Source organism: Macaca fascicularis, chromosome 9 (genome assembly GCF_037993035.2).
Source record: "Macaca fascicularis isolate 582-1 chromosome 9, T2T-MFA8v1.1".
Taxonomy (NCBI): domain Eukaryota; kingdom Metazoa; phylum Chordata; class Mammalia; order Primates; family Cercopithecidae; genus Macaca; species Macaca fascicularis.
In genome coordinates this window covers 17,634,444-17,658,073 of record NC_088383.1, presented here as the reverse complement: position 1 = coordinate 17,658,073, position 23,630 = coordinate 17,634,444, and the positions used below count along the sequence as shown (strand labels likewise).

The 23,630-nt window shown below is 44.0% G+C and overlaps 1 protein-coding gene across 5 annotated transcripts in view; it reads left to right on the top strand.

Moving 5' to 3' along the window:
• Nucleotides 1–23,630, top strand: part of RSU1 (Ras suppressor protein 1) — a 237,044-nt gene that overhangs the window by 52,017 nt on the left and 161,397 nt on the right. For all 5 annotated transcript variants that reach the window (XR_006700803.3, XM_005564723.4, XM_045399633.2 and 2 more), the window contains 3 exons: nucleotides 11,050–11,168; nucleotides 13,034–13,116; nucleotides 13,387–13,501. Coding sequence is in view for 4 of the 5 variants with exons in the window: in XM_005564723.4 (XP_005564780.1) it covers nucleotides 11,050–11,168; nucleotides 13,034–13,116; nucleotides 13,387–13,501 (317 nt within the window). In the remaining variant the exon portion in view is untranslated. The remainder of the gene's footprint in view (nucleotides 1–11,049; nucleotides 11,169–13,033; nucleotides 13,117–13,386; nucleotides 13,502–23,630) is intronic.

Below are 23,630 nucleotides of genomic sequence, written 5' to 3'. Positions count from 1 at the left end.
TTTTTGCAATTCTCTGTAGCTGAGAGGTGAAAATCCTCTGTCTTTGTTTATGCAAAGGTGAGGAGAGGAGTTTTGATTCAGCTGAGGTTGCAGAACCAGGGAGCAGTAAATAATAATAATGATAACCTGTTTTTGTGTATTACTTTGCAGCACTTGACCCTCTCAACATTTGTGAGGTAGGGAGGGCAGGTTTTAGTGCTTTCATTGTACACAGAGGAAGCTAAGCCTTTTCAAAGGGGCTAAGGGCCTGGCTTCTGGTCCCCTCTGAGGTTCGTGGCCAAGCTGGGAAGAGAACCCCATGGTTCTGGGTCTAAATGCTCCTTCAGACTCCATTGATATGGTTTGGGTCTGTGTCTCCACCAAATCTCATGTGGAATTGTAATCCCTAGTGTTGGAAGTGGGGCCTGGTGGGAGGTGATTAGATCATGGGGGCGGAGCTCTCGTGAATGGGTTAGCACCATCCCCTCTTGGTACTGTCCTTATGATAGTGAGTGAGTTATTGTGAGATCTGGTTGTTTAAAAGTGTGTAGCACCTCCCCCCCCCATGCTCTCCTGCTCCTGCCATGTAATATACATGCTCCTGCGTTGCCTTCTACCATGAGTAAAAGCTCCCTGAGGTTTCCCCACAAGCAGCTGCTGCCATGCTTCCTATACAGCCAGTAGAACCATGAGTCAGTTAAACCTCTTTTTTTGTAAGTTGCCTGGCCTCAGGCATTCCCTTATAGCAATGGGAGAACAGACGAATACATCCATAGACCCCAACCAGAACTGTGGCATCAGAATTCCATCTTCATTGGTGCAGCCATCAGATGAAACTGACCATTCATGCTTCAGTCTCTGTGCAAAGTCATATATTCATTAAATTGTAGCCACTAAATGCTCTGGTTAAGTTAGTGATTGACATGGAGTGGCAATAGATGCTGGCCAGGTATTTGCCAGCTTTTTTTTTTTTTTGAGGCAGAGTCTTGCTGTGTCGTCAAGCGATCTTAGCTCGCTACAACCTCCACCTCCTGGGTTCAAGCGAGTCTCCTGCCTCAGCCTCCTGAGTAGCTGGGACTACAGGCACACGCCACCATGCCCAGCTAATTTTTGTATTTTTAGTGGAGACGGTGTTTCACCATGTTGGCCAGGATGGTCTCAATGTCTTGACCTCGTGATCTGCCTGCCTCGGCCTCCCAAAGCGCTGGGATTACAGGCATGAGCCACTGTGTCTAGCCATATTTGCCAATTTAATAGGGAGCAGTCATGAAAAAAATCTCATTCATGGAGTGATTTTTAGTTTATTCTTTCCACAAAGAGTTTGGTCAGACACATTATTTTGAAGTTCACTTGGGCTTAGGGACCAACTTTGTAAGATCCATGGGCAGCCTCTATTCTTATGTCTGAGGGAAAGTGAAGTTAAAAGGAGGGAGAAACATCACTTTAGATGAGATGGGTTTTTTTTTTCTCCCTACAAATTTGGAGCCTGTATACCCATCTGGCAAAGCAGAAATGAAACGATTCTCCATTTATATCTTGGTTTTACAGACTATTCTATCCTGATCTTTAATTTGTATGTGAGAAAGAAGCTAAAACTACATATAGATGTATACTCTTACTGTTAATTTGTTCATTTATTAAATATATATATGTATACATAGTATATATATAAAATCTCAATCACTGGGAACAGTGCTTGGCACATACTGAGAAGTACCTAGTATTAGTTAGCTATTGTTATGATCATAATTGTCTTATTTACTTTTTCATTAATTCCATGACTATGTAAGTGACTATTCTATGTAAGGAATCTTGCTAGTACCGGGGAGCCAAGGTGAAGGTCATGGTCCCTGACCTTACCTACTAGGGCAAGACTGGCTATAAACAGGAACAGACCAGCGAGGTCACAGATGTGCTGGCGACTGTGGACCGGCAGGGGGAGCAGCAAGACGGGGAGTACTTTAGTCCGCAGGTGAGATTCTCAGGAGCAGGAACACAGCAGGTAGCACGGGAGCCGACACTCGATGCGTGAGAATTTCTCAGACTTAAAAGTCGAAGGAAGGTGTCTCAGATTGAGCGAATGGTATTTTTTTTTTTTTCGAGATGGCGTTTCACTCTGTCGCCAAGGCTGGAATGCAGTGACGCGATCTTGGCTCACTGCAGCCTCCGCCTACCAGGTTCAAGCAATTCTCTTGCCTCAGCCTCCCAAGTAGCTGGGACTGCAGCCGCCCGCCACCACGCCCAGCTAATTTTTTTATATTTTTAGTAGAGACGGGGTTTCACCGTGTTAGCCAGGATGGTCTTCATCTCCCGACCTTGTGATCCGCCCGCCTCGGCCTCCCAAAGTGCTGGGATTACAGGCATGAGCCACCGCGCCCGGCTGAGAATGACATATTTAAACGCTCACAGCACTGCCTGCCTGGGGCCTGGGAATTGTCAGTTTTTGGCGCTGTTGAGTGTAAAGTGTGAGGCAGGCGGCGGTAAGGTCAGAGGTCAGGCTAGACAGGGAATCCTGGATGTCTGCTGTTCAGTGAATGAGGATTTACCAAGTTCCCAACCATGTACCAGGCATTGTCCTAGTTACTGGCTATCCAGCCCTGATGGAGCTTCCATTACAGTTGGGGAAACCAACTATAAGCAAATAAATGTTTATAATAATGACAGGGAGTCAAAAGTGCTAAGGAAAGGGCTCTGTGCTAAATAAGCAAGTCTCGGGCGCGGTGGCTCATGCCTGTAGTCCCAGAACTTTGAGAAACTGAGGCTGGCAGGTCATCTGAGGCCAGGAGTTGGAGAACAGCCTGGTCAACATGGTGAAAACTCATCTCTACTAAAAATACAAAAATTAACTAAGAGTGGTGGCACATGCCTGTGATCCCAGCTACTCCACCTGGGAGGCTGAGGCAGGAGAATCGTTTGAACCCAGGAGGCAGAGGTTTCAGTGAACTGAGATTGCACCGCTGCACTCCAGCCTAGGCGACAGAGTGAGACTCCATCTCAAAAATAAATATATACATAAATAAACGAGCTCCAATTTTATACTGACCATTGAGAAATTTGCATAGCAGAGTAGCAGATAGAAGATATGGTCAGATTTTCCTGTGAAAGATCAGTATGGAGAAGAGGGTGGAGGGAGTTAAACTAGAGGTTAGGAGACCAGTAAGAACATGAGCTTCATGTCCCATGTGAACTAGGACAGTGGCAGTGGAGGCAGGGGGGGATTTTATATGAAAAATGTACAGGCGGTAATGTTGACAGACAGTAACTGATGGGATGGAATGATACCTATATTTCTGTGTTGGGCGGCTGAAAAATATAATGGATGGAGACAGATTTGGGAATAAAATAATAAGCTCAGATTTTGTTCTTTTTTGACTTTCCTAATAACATTTTGGTTTGAGGCACCATAGGACAGAGTCGTACACTTTTCTTTTTCTTTCTTTTCTTTTTTGGAGATGGAGTTTCGGTCTTGTTGCCCAGGCTCCAGTGCAATGGCACGATCTTGACTCACTGCAACCTCCACCTCCTGGGTTCAAACGATTCTTCTGCTTCAGCCTCCCGAGTAGCTGGGATTACAGGCATACCCAACCACGCACAGCTACTTTTGTATTTTTAGTAGAGACTGCATTTCACCATGTTGATCAGGCTGGTCTCGAACTCCTGATCTCAGGTGATCCGCCCGCCTCGGCCTCCCAAAGTGCTGGGATTACAGGCATGAGCCACCATGCCCGGCCCTAAACTTTTCTTTTTCAATGAGTGCATCTTAGTTGCCTTCTTGTTCTCTTTGGAGTTGTTTGCATTTTTGGCTGTCGGTGCTGTATTGATTGTGTAAAGCTTTTTGTATTTAATTACGTAGCTACATAGATGGAGTTGTCAAAGTTTGAACAAAACTCCCAGTTCTTTGAGAAAGGAGCTAAGATGGGTTTCACTAAAGGATACTTCTGTCCTCAAATGGCATATAGAATTATACTCACACAGTAAGGCAAGTTATAGGGAGGACTCCTTATTCTAAGGAGCCAGGGTGAAAGCATACACACAGGAGATCACAAAACGGAGCTGGGAAGCCACTTGTATGTGTGATCCAGAAGGCACCCTCCATCAGAATTTGCTTTCAAAGTTTTTACAGTATTTGAAGTTTATTCTGATGATTGTAAGACATGAGAAAATTTTAGGCCACCTGAATAAATAAAAGAAAGTTTAGTTCTGTTCTAAGTTCGGTTTATTTATTTCATAGAGTTATTTTCCCAAAAATGTGAAGCCACGTAGGTTCCCATGTAGATGATTATTTCTAGGATAACTTCACTGCAGGACCACCATGCCCAACTATTTGGGAATAACGTTTGACCTCGTTTGTTGCTAGAGCTTGTCTCATGAATACGTAGAAGTTTTTATTAAGTCCCATGCTGGGTATTTATGGATTTGGATTATTTGTTCATTTTTTGAGACAAGGTCTCGTTCTGTCACCCAGGCTGGAGTGCAGTGGCATGATCTCTGCTCACTGCAACCTGCGCCTCCTGGGCTAAAGTGATCCTCCCACCTCAGCCTCCTGAGTAGCTGGGACCACAGGTACGTGCCACCATGCCTGGCTAATTTTTGTAGTTTTTTTTTTTTGTATAGATGGGTTTTTGCCATGTTGTTCAGGCTGGTCTCGAGCTCCTGAGCTCAAGCAATCTGCCTGTGTTGGACTCCCAAAGTGCTGGGATTACAGACGTGAGCCACTGGGCTCAGCCTGTTTTTTTTTTTTAAATTTTTATTTGTGATAAGTGTGAGTTGGTCACTGTGGAGGTGAGAAAAATTAGTGCCTTGAGACAAGAAGGTTTTATTGAAGCTGGAGGTGCTCAGGACAACCTGCAGAGAAGAAACTGCTCTGAAAAGGAGGTGTTAGTACAGACCTTTCCGGGGCTTTAGAAGAAAAGGAAGAAAGATGCTGAATAGCCTGAGACCCCCCTGATTTTATAAATTTCTCCACCATATGCAGGCATTTGCCCACTTCCAACACGCATTTGAAAAATCTTTCCATGCAAACAAAAGAATTGATACCACTTGGCATAGCTGAGCGCTGCGAAGCTTTATGTTGAAACACCTGAAGTCACCTGAGATTAAGCAAGTGTGGCACAAATAGAAAACCACACTTGACAGTTGAGACCATCCAAAGTGGAATTTCATGAGGTGAGCTTGCTCACTTAGGGCTGATTCAACATTTTCTCTCAAACCTTTCTGAAAAATAATTCTAGCAACAGCTCGCATTCCCTGAGAAGCCACGTGTGAGCCGTGGATCGGGTGTTGGGTGCTTCAGATATTTTCTCTCTCATGCTCCCAGCGATCCTGCCCTCAAGGTGTTGTCAGCCTCATTTTATAGTTGAGGAAATTGGGTGTCAGAGAAGCTGAGTAACTTGGTCAAGGTCGTGCAGCTAGCAAGTGCTGGAGTCAGACTCCTCATCTAGTTGTCTTCTGCTTTAAAGCTCCATACTTTTCCTACCCCCACGGTGGCTTCTCATGGAAACCTTGATTGCTAGCAGTGTCAGCGCAGGTCCTGAGCACGGAATTCCTACATGTGGAAATGTGGATGGATGGAGATGGATGTTAGCACCTGCTGGAGGAAGTGCGGACAGCCAGCATGTTCTATGTTTCATTGTGCAGAGAGAGATGCCACCAGGTCGCCATGCCCATGGACTGGCGTCCGGAGAGGCGGCCAGAAATCTCTGCAGTTCCTTGCCCCCTTTGTAGCTGGGGCTGTTGCTAGCAGTTCTTCTGAAGTTTCAGTATTTAAGTAAGGGCTTCCTTTCTGCCTGCCAGGGTGGTGTGCCTACTACTGTTACTTCTGGCCATCAGCTGCACGTGGGACTCTGCTGTGTTCCTTACACGTTGTGGGTATTGGTTTGTCACTCCAAAGAAAAAGGAACCTGAAATTCAGTAGATTCTTGCCACCAGGAGGGGGAGGGGCCCCAGGCTTGCTCTGGGCTGGAGATGGAATGGGAGCGCTCTCTCAGGTGAGTTGCCTCTTCCCTCTGCACCTGTCTAACCGTGGATTTCCTCTACCTAATACTGCAAAAGTGTATCTATTTGCAGAGAAAAATGCTAAGGAATCAGCAGTTTTCAAAACGGATAACTTAGAGCAGTGTTTAAAGACAGAAGCACCTAGTGTGTGCTTCTCTGCCGTCCTCTCTTTGACTTGCAATTCCTCTCAGAATTCTTGCATCGGAGCCCAAGGGTCTGGAGTGGCTTTGGCCTCTGTGAGGTACAGGGTGCGCCCAGACACATGTCACCTTCCTCAGTCACTTCTGAAGTCTTTGCTCCTTACCCTCTCTTAGGCTGCTCTTTCGTCTCAACATAGCATTAATGACAAGCTCCATCTTGCCTGTATTACAAGGTAGTTTTAGTGAACAAGGGAAGTACTTGCCATAATGTGCTTCACAAATTGTGACTTCATGGAGAATGCTCGTCGTTGCTGTCATGGCAGTAGATAGTCGTGGAGGTCGTTTTGCTGGGTGTGGTCTGTCTGGGATATTTTCTGCCTGAGAGAGGGAACCCACGTTTCCCTTTTGGTTGCCCCCTCTGCTGTCAGCTGTTTCTGGTGAGGCCCGCTTGGTAGGGCTGGACCGAGCTGGATCTGTTATGAGAAGGATCGATGGCTAGAATGATTTTTATTGTCACGGTCCTTTCCATCTTTCAATATCTGTCAACTTTTATTAAAGTTTTTTTTTTAAATTGACTTTTAAGTAAGTTCAAAGGGAACTGCATTAAGGAAAATAAGGGGCTTGAAGAAAGGATAAAAGATAGTGTAGAAAAAATTCCCTTAGACTTCATTGGAGACACACACAGACACAGACACAAACATGCACACCCACACCCACACCACACCACACACACATACCGTGTACACACCCACACCACACACACACCACACCCACACCCCCCCACACACACATACCGTGTACATACCCACACACCCACACCACACACCACACCACACACCACACCCATACCACACCCATACCACACCACACACACACACCGTGTACACACCCACACCCATACCACACCACACACACACCGTGTACACACCCACACACCCACACCCACACACCCACACCACACACACATACCGTGTACACACCCACACACCCACACCCACACCACACACACATACCGTGTACACACCCAAACCCACACACCCACACCCACACCACACATACATACCGTGTACACACCCACACCACACACCCATACCATACCCATACCACACCACACACACACACCGTGTACACACCCACACACCCACACCCATACCACACCCATACCACACCCATACCACACCACACACACACCGTGTACACACCCACACACCCACACCCATACCACACCCATACCACACCCATACCACACCACACACACACACCGTGTACACACCCACACACCCACACTCATACCACACCACACACACACTGTGTACACACCCACACACCACACCCACACCACACCCACACCACACACACACCACACCCACACCACACCCACACACCCACACCCATACCACACCCATACCACACCACACACACATACCGTGTACACACCCACACACCCACACCCATACCACACCACACACACATACCACACCCATACCACGCCCATACCACACCACACACACATACCACACCACACACACATACCGTGTACACACCACACACCCACACCCATACCACACCACACACACATACCACACCCATACCACACCCATACCACACCACACACACATACCACACCCATACCACACCACACACACATACCGTGTACACACCCACACCCACACACCCACACCCATACCACACCCATACCACACCACACCCACACCACACCCACACACCCACACCCATACCACACCCACACCCCACCACACACACATACCGTGTACACACCCACACCACACACACACCACACACATACCATACCACACACTCATACTGTGTACACACCCACACACCCACACCCATACCACACCCATAGCACACCACACACACACACCGTGTACACATCCACACACCCACACCCATACCACACCACACACACACCGTGTACACACCCACACACCACACCCACACCACACCCACACCACATCCACACCACACCCACACACTCACACCCATACCACACCCATACCACACCACACACATATACCGTGTACACACCCACACACCCACACCCATACCACACCACACACACATACCACACCCATACCACACCCATACCACACCACACACACATACCACACCCATACCACACCACACACACATACCGTGTACACACCCACACACCCACACCCACACACCCACACCCATACCACACCACACCCACACCACACCCACACCACACCCACACACCCACACCCATACCACACCCACACCACACCACACACACATACCATGTACACACCCACACCACACACACACCACACCCATACCATACCACACACACATACCGTGTACACACCCACACACCCACTCCACACCCACACCACACACATACCACACCACACACACATACCGTGTACACACCCACACACCCACAGCACACCCACACCACACCCATACCACACCACACACACATACTGTGTACACACCCACACACCACACCCATACCACACCACACACACATACCGTGTACACACCCACACACCCACACCACACCCACACCACACCCATACCACACCACACACACATACCGTGTACACACCCACACACCCACTCCACACCCATGCCACACCACACACACATACCGTGTACAAACCCACACACCACACCCATACCACACCACACACACATACTGTGTACACACCCACACACCCACACCACACCCACACCACACCCATACCACATCACACACACATACCGTGTATACACCCACACACCACACCCATACCACACCACACACACATACTGTGTACACACCCACACACCCACACCACACACACACCACACCCAAACCACACCACACACACATACCGTGTACACACACACACCACACCCACACCACACCCTGCGTACACACACCCACACACACACCACCATACCCCCAAACACACCCCATACACACACCACACCACGCCCATATCCCCCACACACACCACACACATACCTCACACACCATACCCCTCACACACCCCACGAAACACCCAAATACACATACACATAACACCACACACAATACCACATACACCACACACCCCCGCCACACACTCACACACAGTTGACCCTTGAGCAACACATGGGTTGAGGGAGCAACACAGTGACTCATGCAGTCAAAAATCCACACGTTACTTTTGACTCCGAAAAATCTTAATTCCCAATAGCCTACAGTTGACCGGAAGCCTTACCAAAAACAGAAATAGTTGATGAACGCATATTTTGTGTGCTGTATGTATTCTGTTCTTCATTCTTACAATAAAGTAAGCTAGAGAAAAGAAAATGTTATTAGGGAAGTCGTAAGGAAAAGGCGGTGCATTTACTGTGCTTTAAATGGAAGTGGATCATCTTAAAGGTATTCATCCTCTTCATGCTGAGTGGGCTGAAGAGGAAGAGGAGGGTTGTTCTTGCTGTCTCAGGGGTGGCAGAAGCAGAGGAAAAATATACTTGTGTCCTTGGACCCAGGCAGTTCGAACCCATGTTGCTCAAGGGTCAATTGTATGATTTTAATTTTTCTTAAGTTGTGATAAAATGCACACAAAATATTCTGTCTTTGTAGTAGACAGTTCAGTGGTGTTAAGCGTATTCACATTGTTGTTCAACCAATCCCCAGAATTTTCTCATCTTGCAAACCTGAATCCTATGCCCATTAAACAACACCTCTCCATTCCCCTCCCTCCATCCCCTGGCCATCACCATTCTAATTGAAGATAATTTTCAATGTTAGCAGTTGTAGAACAAAAACATGATGTTTCCCTCCAAAAAGGAATAAATGAAATGAAATCAAGCAAAAGTCTGAAAACTACAAAGCTTCATGTGTATATTTTGAGATATCGCCACTTTCATAAGGAAGTTTTTCTTTACAAGGATAGATATTTTGTGATGGTTTGAGTTTTTGTGTAAAACAGTGATTAAGTTTCGCAGCTGGAGGAAAATGACAACTAAGAAATTTGCAAATGTTTCAGGAACCTACAAGCTCTCTGACTGAAATTATGAGTCCAAGTAGGACAACATACCACACCCTCTTACTTATATGTGGAATGCAAAAAAGTAAACCTCATTGAAACGGAATAAAATGGTTACCACAGGCTGGAGGGATTGGGGAATTGCAGAAATGTTAGCCAAAGGACACGAAAGTTTAGTTAGACAGGAGAAGTACATTCAAGAGATGGATCATACATCGTGGTGATTGCAGTTAATAACGATATGTGGTATACTTGAAAATTGCTAAGAGAGCAAATGTACGTTCTCACCACAAAAGACAAAAAAAAAAAAAAAAGGATGAAAAAAAATGACAAGCATGTGAGGCAGTGCATATGTTAAACAGTGTGATTTAAGCCATTCCACGATGGATTATATATATATAATTGTTGTACACCATAAGTATGTACAATCTTTATTTGTCATTGTAAATATTAAGTAAATGCTTTTTTTTAATTAAAAAAAAAATAGGATGGGCATGGTGGCTCACACCTATAATCCCAGCATTCTCAGAGGCCAGGGTGAGAGGATTGCTTGAGCTCAGGAGTTTGAGACCAGCGTGAGCAACATGGCAAAACCCCATTTTTGCAAAAAATACAAACATTAGCAGGGCGTGGTGGCATGCACCTGTGGTCCCAGTTACTCGGGAGACTGAAGTGGAAGGATCGCTTGAGCCTGGGGAGGTTGAGGCTGCAGTGAGCTGAGATCGTGCCACTGCACTACAACCTGGGCACACCTAGGCAACAGAGCAAACCCCTGACTCAAAATAATAAAAAATAAAAATAAAGTAGAAAGTGACTCTAGGATCATGGCACTGTCTTACACTTTCACCCTATGAAACCGAGGCGCCCTTGATGGTCTGTATAAACGGGTCTTTGGTGTCATGACATAGATTTTTGTCCCCCTGCAACAGCATGAACAGGCTGAACACTTTGCCACGAGGCTTCGGCTCCCTGCCAGCTCTTGAGGTTCTGGACTTGACTTACAACAACTTGAGCGAAAATTCTCTTCCTGGAAACTTCTTCTACCTGAGTAAGAAACTTTCAGTTCTATAAATCTCCTCAACCCTGTACTTTGCGTTCTAAGAGGGAAATTTATTTGCCAGGACCCAAACTCCAAGATAAATTATTGGACAGAGATTTTTTTTTTCTTTAGAGACTCCTTTTGAATATTCCTTCATAGCTCAGCAGTATGTGCATTTGATATATCATTATGTGACACCATCGGGCTGAAGTGGACTTAGTAATGTCATATTAACATTCTGAGAGAGATTATATATCTAAATGAGATCAAGCCTCACATTTAGTTAAGATACTTGACTTTCTTTTTAAATAGCATGCCAAAAAAAAAAAAAGTATCTTCCCATGTTGCTATTAATTCTTTGTAGGATATTTGCCCAGGATATTCCAATCAATTATTTATAAAAATATTTATTAATAAACCACTAACAGAATTTTTGAATTTTCCATCCAGGATTCTTATTTTCAGCCTTTTAATAAGCACTCTTATTGACCTATTTATCCAGTACACAGGCATTAAGAAATTATTGGCCACAGGTGAACACACTTTATTCTTCCATATGCAAACAAATTTCTTGCTGAAGATGCTTTTGAAAATTAAAAAATGATTTCTTCTGAGAACTTATGCACTATTTCGGACAAGGTTTGCTTCCCTTAAATGAGTGTTCTATTTCTTCAAATAGTAACTTATATGGCATTCACAAAATCTGAATTTTCTGAGCTAGTCTCTTAAATTTTATTTTTTACCTTATGTACATTGTCTCTCTATGACTTTATCAAGCACATGAAATCAGCTATAAAATATTTTCTTGGGCAGTGGAGCAACTGTTTTTGTTATGTTATATTAACATCCAGTTCTTGGGAGCTGGAGCTACAAAGATCACTTGAGGCTAGGAGTTGAAGACCAGCCTGGGCAACATAGAGAGACCCTGCCTCTAGAAATAAAAATTTAAAAAGTAGCCAGGCGTAGTAGCATGCGCCTGTGATCTTAGCTACTTGGGAGGCTGAGGTAGGAAGAGTGCCCGAGGCCAGGGGTTTGAGGCTGCAGTGACCCACTGCACTCCAGCCTAGGTGACAGAGCGAGACTCTGTCTCTAGAAAATAGATACTGATAAACAAAACATGTATCTAATTATACTCAGCTTTTATGGTTGAGGATAAACAGATGCTTTAGAACTTTAGCCTTCAGTAGTTCGGAATCGTATTATCATTGTGTAATAATTATGAACAAATTTCTGACTACTGATATTCTCCTTAAGTTAGGATTTACTCTGTTAACTTCATGTCATTGTTTTAGCCTCTTTGTCTTCATTTATTTTTGTCCTGAAGGCTGTAGAAACAAGTAATAATAATTAGTCAGATGATGGAACTGATGAGCTGTGGTTATAGCCTCCATCACCAGAAAACCTTTCATTAATTTTTAACCCAGTGCTATTTACATAGGAAAAAGTCTGTTTTAACATCGTTGTATTCTCTTGAAAGAACCTTTTGCCTTAGGTATCCATAAAAGTGGCACAGTAGTGTTCTTTGTTTTCCTTTGATGCAAATGGAGAAATAAATGTGAATCAAAAGGAATCTATGAGAAAAACAGCAATCTTTTCTAAAAATGTGCTGAAACTCTGTGGCCCAAAGTGCTGGTGCCCACAGTTGTTAATTGAGTCAGTCCTCTTGGATATAGATGTTTTCCTGGACACACCAGCTACACAATAAGCCAGTAAATCTAAGTTTGACCTGCTTGTTATTATTGGGAGCCCTAGGTATGTCAAAGGCTTTTCACCAAGTCAGGGTTATTAATCAAAGCTGACTCCCTCGTATTGATCAGACCTCAAATGGTTGGGTTCCATGCCACCCTGTTTATATATTGCTGTTTAATTTGCAGCCACCCTGCGTGCACTCTATCTAAGTGACAACGATTTTGAAATCCTGCCGCCAGATATTGGGAAGCTCACAAAGTTGCAGATAGTAAGTAATTTATCTAAATTCTTAGAAAATCAATTCACTGCCGCAGCCTTGTAGGGGTAGAATCAAGTCAATTTGAGCAGGAGTAAGGTTTGTTTGGTGGGAATAAACCACTACTCGTGATAGTGTTTCTTGATTATCCGCTGGCACTTGTAAATAAATGGAAGGGACTGAGCTTTAGTAGAAGAGAGGACGTGGAGGAGGATGAGAGTTTCTGTGGAGCACCTTTTAATGTGTAAATATGTTGACAACTCCTTGTTTTCTTCTGTTTAGCTCAGCCTTAGGGATAATGACCTGATCTCGCTGCCTAAGGAAATCGGGGAGCTTACCCAGCTTAAAGAGCTCCATATTCAGGGGAACCGCCTCACCGTTTTGCCCCCAGAACTAGGTAAGGTTGCCGATGAATGAACTTAGTTCTGGGTTTCATGAATAACAGTTATCCCAGTGTAGCAATTCTGAACAACCTCTCTCCTCTTCTTGACAACTACTCTGCACCTAGGCACCCGATTCTGATCATTTGAGAACCATTTGTCATTGACTAGAGTTGAGCTGTTATAGATTTGACCTTCCCCGATCCTGTGTTCTGCAGCTGTAGCATCCCGTATATTAGAAACTGCTGATGAAAGATGACCCCACTCAGCTCCCTGCGTGATGTAGTGGAAAAAGCATGGGATTAGTAGTAAGAGCCTTATCCGTGGCGCCTCATCGACTAGCTGCGTAAGCTTTCTGGGTCTTGGTTGGTTATTAATAACTTTATCTAAGTATCACTCTTACTTTTGAACCCCTTAAATTTTTATTGACCTGGAAAAACTTTTACCAAATAGTTAAAGTAGTTGTTACGGCTACTTGAAGATGTTAATACCGCTGTGGGTCGTGAATTTGCCTCTTTCCTAATCCTGTCTCTAGTAGGAATTGTTAAATATGTTCTTGCTGGGAATGGGTTCTACTCCTGGCCGCTGAATCCTAATCCTATTCCTCTGCCAGGTCGTTCCTATTTCCAGAGTGGGTTTATGTCCCCCGCCAGAAATAACCTCCAAGCCAGTGATTCTGTTAACTGCTTCGTTCCACTGCAGAAGGTTCACGAGTTCCCTTATCTTTGCTTGTGCAGACCCTCCATAGCCTCTCATTTCTTCAATCCTTTGAACCACATTGTTGTCTCAAACTGCAATTATTTGCCTTTCTACTCCAAAATACCATCATTTTTAAGAAACACATTGAAGAAGCAGTTCTTTAAACAAGTCTGGCGGTTTGAAGAGGCCATTTGTTAGAAATTAGAATGCAAGCACCAGGAGGGCAGGGGCATTTTTGCATTTGTTCCCTGGGGTACAGTAGGTGCTCAGAAAACGTTGAATGAATGAATTAATGAAGCAAGGACCTTGGATGGCAGGATGTTAGGAAGGTTATGAGCAGGCTGATGTGGCTAATTGTTACGCATTGGAAGACTGAGACACAGAACAGGCCTATTAGTGCCTAGAGTTCGGTTGGCAGCCATATTAGTCTAAAGGGAAGGCAGTCACGTGGTTTCCTGGAACAGCTGGAAAGTCCCGCCTCATCTCTTCCCATTTCCTTTAGCTCTCTTGTTAGTGTTAAAAGACCAGAGGATTATTTAATGACTTTTTTAAGGTTAACTCAACACTTCTCTTTACTGAGTTGCAAGTAGTCAAGTGTTGCTTTGGGAGCAGGGTTACAGAATCAAGAAACGCTTTTTGCAAACATTTTCAAGGCAAAAAACTTCTTGTCAAAGGAGAGATCTTGGGCCAGGCACGTGGCTCACACTTGTAATCCCAGCACTCTGGGAGGCCGAAGCAGGCAGATAGCTTGAGCCCAGGAGTTTGAGACCAGCCTGTGCTATGTGCTGAAACTCCGTCTCTATAAAAAGTACAAAAAATTAGCTGAATATGGTGGTACATGCCTATAGTTCCAGCTACTCCGGAGGCTGAGGTGGGAGGATCGCCTGAGCCTGGGAGGTCAAAGCTGCAGTGAGCTGTGATCGTGCCACTGTACTCCCACCTGGGTGACAGAACAAGACTGTCAAAAGGAAAAAAATATATATATATATTACACAGTGGTTAATAACCACAGATGTTAGCATTAGTAATAGCTGGGGAGCTTCTGCAGAACTCAAATACTTGCTCCCTCCCCAACCTACTAAATCGGAATCCCCGCGTGTGAGGTGAATTCTTGTGTCATTTGGTGTAAAGCTCACTTGATGCCTCTCACATGTATCCTTGGTTAGCGTGGTTAGTAGAAACAGAAAAATAAATGTGTATTTTGATGTCATTTGATCTTACTTCATTTTTCAAGCTGTGAGGCAACGTAGGATATTAGATTAAACGATTATTTTATCAGGCAGTAATTTGCCACAAAAATGCCGATTTGAACCTACGTGTGCCTATGTATATATTTTAAAATCTTACTTATTTTGCTTATCTTATTTAAATACTACACGAGGTCATATTTCTTCAACATTTCTGTTAAGCTTTCCATGAACAAATCATGTATGTTTTTATTCAGGTGTAGAATTGAGGGGGAAGGCTTTAAATGACTTTATTTTTGCCAGCCATATGTAGAAAAGCTTAATCTTAACGTTGGCCTGATAGCTGTTTTTCCTGATTATAGACAAACACTTAGTTGTAAGTAAATGATAAACCTTCAGAAGTCACTGTCACAAGCAAAACTCAAGATGGAGACAAATGTACTATTTATTTTTGAATGGTGATTTTTTTTTTAAAGTCAAGATTAATATAATACTAATATAGTAGCAGCTGTTATAATAATAGGTGATATCTGTTAAGGCCTGGAATTGCAAGGCACTGTAAGTGTTTTTCCTGCAATATCGCCTATAATGATCGTAAGAATTATTAGCAGACTTGTTAGAGGTGAGGACATTGAGGTGTAGAGAGGGCTGGTTGGTGACATGTCTGTGGGGACATAGCTAGTGACTCACAGAGGCGAGATCTGAACCTGGCAGTCCCTCCTCTGGGTCCAGCTTCCTGATCACAGTGAGGTCCTCTTTCCTTCCCATATGCTGGTAAGAGGATTCCTAGAAATGCAGTTTTCAAGTTTGAACGAAACACAACCCCGGCACACCCTCCCGAAAAGGCAGGCGGCGAGATGTTGCTGGATGGTGAGCTGGCGTGGGCTTTGCCGGCATGTGAGCAAGGCTAGCATAACACTTTGCAAAATGCAGCTGAGATGGCCTCTGCAAGAGAAATTGCTGGCCCTTTCCAAGCCAGTTGCATTGTCCCGGTGTTTCTTTCCCCTCAGTAAATATGCCCCACGATGGGAATGTCTTTGGTTTCTTTGTGTCCCCAACACCTGAGGCGACCATCTGAATGCTGCTCTGGACTGGCTGATGGGCAGTGCCGGGCACTGATGATGCACATGAAGCTTATGCTGCAGGTTTGCTTCTGGGGGTGTTTTAAAGTGTGGATGATGATCTCTCCCTGTATGTTTTTTACATATCTGAATACATGAGATAAATGCTTTCGAGATTTCATAATAAATCCAGAGTTTATTGACTTGTAACCTTTTTGGTACTGGTGTTTCAGCCAAGCAAGAGAATCCGGGCGAGTTCTGATTTGTCAGGTCTGAGAACACAGCAAAATAAAGTCAGGGGCTTGGCTGGCGTTTTAATATGTGATTGTATTACTTTACCTTTATTGTGTGTCTTTGAATAAGCTATTTAAACCGTTATGTCTGGTTCCTAAGTAGTAAAGCACTTGCTTTCATATTAGTCTATACCTATAAAAAATGAGATGTAAGTTGAGTCTCTCAGGTACCCATTCATTCATTTATTCATTCAGGTTAAGTTCCTACTTTAGGGCAGATCTTTGAGTCCAAGGAACTTGCCTTTTCTGGTAAAGTAAGATTCACTTATTCAACAACTGTTTGTTGAGCCTCTGGTATTTGCTAGGGATTAGGACAAGAGACAGAACACCTGTTATTGATGATGTTCTAGTGGGAGAGGACAGAAGAAAGAGGGAGAGAATATGAATGACAGACATGTGGTGTTAAGAGCTCTGGGAAAGAATTGAGCATGGAAGGGAGTGCCTGGCTGGGGAAGGGGTAATCAGAGAAACCCTCACTCATAGGGTGGTGCCCTTTATGCAGAGACTTAAAGGAAGGAGGGAGGTCTCCTGTCGGAGAGAACAGTAAGTGCAAAGGTCCTGGATGGGCTTATGTTGAGGAAGAGCAAGGCCAGTGTGGCTGGAACAGAGTGAGTGAAGGAGAGAGAGTTGTAAGCAATGAGCTCAGACAGGAAGTGGGGTCTGGTTCACATGGGAACTAGTAAGACATTGTCAGAACTTGGGCTTTTACTTCGTGTGAAATGGGCACTCCCATAGATGCTTCTGTCCCAATCACCAGAATATGAGAATTTGTTACCTTCTGCAGGGAAAGTGACTTTGCTTATGGGCTTTGGAGTCTTGAGATGGGGAGATTACCCTGGATTGCCCAGGTGAGCCCAGTGTAATCACAAGGGGCCTAGTAAGATGGAAGAAGGAGGGTCAGAGGTAGGAGTAAAAGATGTAGTGGCAGGAGCAAGAGGCTGGAGTCACTCATGGAAGGGGCCACGAGCCGAGAAGTATAGGCAGCCTCCAGAAACTGGAAAGGCATGCAGCCGGATTTCCCCCACCGCAACCCCGAAGCCTCCAGAAGGAATGCAGCCTTATTGGCACCTCGATTTTAGCTCCATAAAATCCAGTTTTTGGACTTGTGCACTCTACAACAGTAAGAGACTAGATTTCTATTATTTTAAGCCACTGCTTGTAGTCATTGGTTAGAGCAGCGAAAGGAAACTGATAAAAGTGGGAAGACATTGAAGGGTTTTGAGCAAAGGCATAGCATGATCTGACTTTCTTACTTAGACAGAGTCTCATGTGATCACCCAGGCTGGAGTGCAGTGGTGCAGTCGTAACTCACTGCAGCTTCCATCTCCCAGGCTCAAGGGATCCTCCTGCTTTGGCCTCCCAAGTAGCTGGGACTACAGGCGTGCACCACTATGCCCCACTGATTTTCTCAGTTTTTTGTGGAGGTGGGGTCTTTCTGTGTTGCCCAGGCTAGTCTCAAACTCCTGGGCTTGAGTGATCCTCCTGCCTCAGCTTCCTGAAGCACTGGGATTACAGGCATGAGCCATGGTGTGCAGCCCCTGACTGTTTTTCAGAGGAGTTCTTTGGCTGCTGTGCTGAAAATAGGCTGGAGGGCAGAGGGCAAGGGTGGAAGCGGAGAGTCCGAGAGATAGGAGACTATCATAGCAATCCTGGTGGGAGTAGATGCTGGCTTCATCCAAATGGTAGTGGTAGTGGTACAAGTAATGGTTGGATACTGGATCTGTAACTAACAGGAATTGGTGACAGCTTAGATGAGGGGTGAAAGAGTTAAGGTTAACTGTGAGCTTTTGGTCTAAGCAACTGGAAGGGTGGGGAAGATTACAGGAAGAGTAGATTAGGAGAGGGATTGAGGAGAGGAGGTCATCCTGAGCTGAGTTTCAGATATCTTAAATTTGAGATGCCTTCGGGGTAACTCATTGAGAAGGCAATGGGGTATAAGAATCTGGAGTCCAGAAGAGACGTCTAGGCTGCATATATAGTTTGAGGCATTATCAGCATACATTTAAGGCTACCAATTGGATGAGATCCCTTGTGTGTGACTGCAGAGTGAAAGATTAAGCCCGAAGCACTGTGGTTCCTAAACACTGAACCCAGAAGGATCGAGGAGGTTTATGGGTCCGGCTGACTCCCAGGCAGACGTCCGTGGCCAGTCAGGGACTGTGGCCACCTCGGTTGACACCACAGATGGCTCCCCATTGCTGGAGCTGTGTGGTGTGTTTTTGCTTCATAGGAAAAAGGGGTTCTCTAATGAGGCGGATGGGGAGTTATTCTTTTTTTTCCTGATAAATGCAGTTAACTCAGACAGGGCAGGACAGTGGAGTGCACATAACTGAAATATCCTCCGGAGCCTGCCTGAATGCAGAGTCTCTTTTTACCCAGTATTTTCAGCCAACATCCAGTCTCCTAAAAAGCAGCCAGCCATGTGGCTAACTGAACTTTCACCCCTTTTTTGTTCCTTTATATATTATTTCCTGGAAGAATTAATTAGTAGAGAAGATAAAAATTCTGTATTGGTAGTGAAGAAAGGAAACTCAATATATACCTTAACCAATCCTCAGAATAGGTCGACAGCCCTAGGGAAAAAAAAAAAGAAAAAGGTGATTTGGGAGCTGGTGGCGCCCCCTGGGGTTTGTTAGCAGTTTTCTGTTCCACTTCTGCATTTTCTCACCCGCAGATGAGACCGCTGTCATGTGAGCTGAAGATCTCGAATCTGTGTTTTGCATAATTCTCTTTCCTAAGCATTCCATGGTTTCTGCTGCTTGTTCTGAATTGGAATTGTTTCTGGTTTCTTGGCTTCTAGGCAATGATGGGACCTTTCTCCCGTATTTGTTAGCCAAATAATTTTGCCTTTGGAGAAGAGGAAAAAAAATCACATTAGTCTGCTTGGCATGCAACAAAACAAAGTGCTATAGACATCAAAACCTTATTTGCACCAATCCAAGCAGCCTATGAGACATATGTCTGCAACGCTGCATACACGTGGGGCTAGCCAGCTTAGTGCGCTACAATATGTGCCCACAATCGATAGCATTTTTTACTACAGTAACTATGAGAACCATAGTATTTTCTAGCATATTTGTGAAGAGTGGAAACAAATATTAATCCCCTTCAGAGAGTAAAGGATGTTATGAATTGAGAATTTCCTCTCAATTATATTCTCCAGAATAAACAGAATTAACCATGAGTGGATGTACAGTCAAAAATCTCTTCTGTTATATCTCTTAATCCTTTTCCTGTGGACATTGAGAAGCTAAAGAAAAATAACTTTCTTTCCTGAGGCAGGCAAGAAGAAAATCCAGTATTCTTTGTTTGGTCAATTAAGTCCCCGATTATAAGTGTCTTGTTTATCTTCTCTTCTGTTATTGTCATTCTGTCAACTGGTTCCCAATTATTTTTTCCAGAGGTTTAAAACGTTTTTCAGGCCGGGCGCGGCGGCTCACACCTGTAATCCCAGCACTTTGGGAGGCCGAGGCGGGCGGATCATGAGGTCAGGAGATCGAGACCATCCTGGCTAACACGGTGAAACCCCATCTGTACTAAAAATGCAAAAAATTAGCCGGGCGCGTGGCGGCGGGCGCCTGTAGTCCCAGCTACTTGGAAGGCTGAGGCAGGAGAATGGCGTGAACCCGGGAGGCGGAGCTTGTAGTGAGCCGAGATCGGGCCACTGCACTCCAGTCTGGGCGACTGAGCGAGACTCCATCTCAAAAAAAAAAAAAAAACAAACTTTTTCAAATGTAACCAGTAGAGGATAGAGGTTAAGTGCTGGACTCTCCATCACTAGGCTTGGGTTCAAACCTCACTCTCCACTGCCTTGTTCTGTGACCTTCAGATACTGATATGGTTTGACCCTGTGTCCTCACCCAAATCTCATCTTGTAGCTCCCATAATTCCCACGTGTTGTGGGAGGGACCCGGTGGGAGATGATTGACTCATGGGGGCGGGTCTTTCCTGTGCCGTTCTCGTGATAGTGAATGGGTCCCATGAGATCTCATGGTTTTACGAATGGGAGTCTCCCTGCACAAGCCCTCTTTGCCTGCCGCCATTCGTGTAGGATGTGACTTGCTTCTCCCTGCCTTCCACCATGATTGTGAGGCCTCCCCAGCCTCTTGGAACTGTAAGTCCAATTAAACCTCTTTGTTTTGTAAATTGCCCAGTCTCGGGTATGTCTTTATCAGCACCGTGAAAACGGACTAAAACAGATACGTTATTTTACCTCCCTTCTATACCTCATGTAAAATGAGGGTAATAACAGCCCCCACCTCGTGGTGTCTTTGTGAGGATTAAAAGGATAATCTGCTTAAAGAATTTAGCCTTGATACAGGAATGAGTACGGCTGCTCAGTGAAATGTTAGGTAAATGAACACACACATGCGCATACACATACATGCACAGTGGATTTTTATGCTATTAAACTTTGACTGTTTAGAGGCCAGCTTTCTGAAACCTGGGCTCTTCTGAAACAGTCTAAGCAGAGAGGTCACCCCAGCCCCACCCTTTTGACAGTGAAGAGGCAGTTAGTTACCGAGTGCCTAGTGAGAAAGAAACAACAGAGTAGATCCAAAGCCAAAGTCTCACCTCACACAGTGGGATTGGTCAGTGTATCCTGTGGATAAAAGAAAGGCTTGGAATTATCCTCCTGTGTGATAATTGAGGCACACAGGAAGGGTCAGAAAAGAAAAGCGAGGGAAAAGAAGGGGTAAGAGGGATTAGCTCAGATGAAGGGATTCTGCATGGCCAGTACTCAGGGCGGACAAAAGACATAACAAGAAGAGTATGCCTGCAGTCCACCCATCCTAAGAATTGTATAATAACAAGGGATTTTCCAAGTCTGTACCTTTCTTGGGAGTTTTATATTGAGGCTGGGAGCAGGTTCTGGTTGTTCTACCTAAAAAGCTCTGTGATTGGCTTTTTGGTTGGACCTTGGGTTGTTTCATTCACTCATTCGTCCATTCATTCCCTCATTCACCCATTCATTCAGTTCTTTCTTTTTGACATCCTTTATATGATTATTAACTTGTTCCTAGTAAGTGTTGGGTACTTCGTAGTACTTGCACTAACTGATTATACTCACTTCTTTATCCATGTTAAGATCTTAAACTACCTCTCTGCAAGTGACAACATTATTTTCTAATTGTTTAATTTCTCACTGTCTTAATGTTACCTTTTGTGACAGCGCTTATTTCATTGGGGATTTTTTTACTTCTCCCAGAATTCATGATAGCAACCATTGTTCTGAACCAATTGCTTCATTTGTTAATATCAGTTGTGTGCCTACACTATAATACTTTTGTCAACTGTCTACATATTAGTAATTTATTTCATGTTAAAATACACTACATAAATCCATCTTTCAAAATCTTTAGTATTATAAATTAAAAGCATTATAGAAAAAGAAATCTCTTCTGGAGTTGAACAAAGTAGTTTAGCTATCATGTGAAATCTTTTCTTTCTTTCTCTCCTGCTCTCCTCTCCCCTCCCCTCCCCTCCCCTCCCCCCCTCTTTCTTTCGACAGAGTCTTGCTCTGTGTCACCCAGACTGGCTTGCAATGGCATGATCATGGCTCACTGCAGCCTTGACTTCTGGGCCCAAGTGATCCTTGCACCTCAACCTTCCAAGTAGCTGGGACCACAGGCATGCATCACCATGCCTGGCTAATTTTTTAATTTTTGTAGAGATGGAGTCTCCCTGTGTTGCCCAGGCTGGTCTCAAACTCCTGAGCTCAGGTGATCCTTCTACCTTGGCCTGCCAAAATGTTAGGATTACAGGAATGAGCCACCCACCTGGCTAAATCTTTTAATTATTTCCTTAAGAAAAGATGTAGTGTGGTTGTTAACTATGTCTAGAATAAGCAGACTCCAAATAAATAATAAGAAAGTTAATTTTTTTTTAGACTAGATTTTTGATTTGGGGTAATTACTTGCCCTAACCCAAGGCAGCTTTATGTTGTTATCAGAATTGCTTTTCTTGCCCAAATCCTGTTACTATGAAAAGAAGATCTAGCTTAATAGATAGAGCAGTAAGTGACAAGGACGTTCTTTATGGAATTATAAACTGTGCCACTTACACATATATAAGATTGAATTTGTTAATTGCTCACTAACATTTTTCAGATTGGTTTTAAGCTAGATATAATTCCAGACATACCTTAGTTTTTAATGCAGAATATCGTAATTTGCAGAAGAGTTTCATGCTCTTAATCTCAGTTTTATAATGTAGGCAAGAAGAGCTCTCTGGCCTCTTTTTAAAGATGTGACTTGCCTAAGGCTACATTATTGACACGGCTTATTATGGACAGAATCCAGTTTTTAGTTCAGATCTTTCTAATTCAAAAATAAGTATTCCACCCAATAGTATACTCATCAATGTGTCAAAACTGAGCCAATAAAAAGGCATAATTTATTATTAGATGACAGATTGCTGTGATTCCAAATATATGCCTTAATTTTATTTGAAAAAGTAAATGTTGGGAATAGAATATTTGTACCCAACTTTGAATTTTGACTTGGATTTTATTACATGCTCCTACATTTTATTTCTGCATTAATATTTCTTTTGCCATACTTCACAAAAAATCATACCATATCCTTTGATTCCCATGGCCTCAGCTGATAATCAAAAATGACTCCCGTCAAGTCTCCTACGTGATATTTTTTAACAAGTCCCATTTTATATATTCTATTTCAGTGAAATCTTTAGCCCCAGAAAATGTTTTCAGCGTGGATTTTTTAAATGCTACATGAATTATATTTCTACCTGGTGAGTTATTACCTTAAAGGGGGTGGGAAGTTGCAACACATAAAACGTTTCCGTTTTGTTGTATAAATTTCAGGAAGCCCAGCGTCAGGTTCAACGTGATTGAACATGTGCATCAATCTGTGTTAACACCAGCTGGAAAAGCTTGCCACT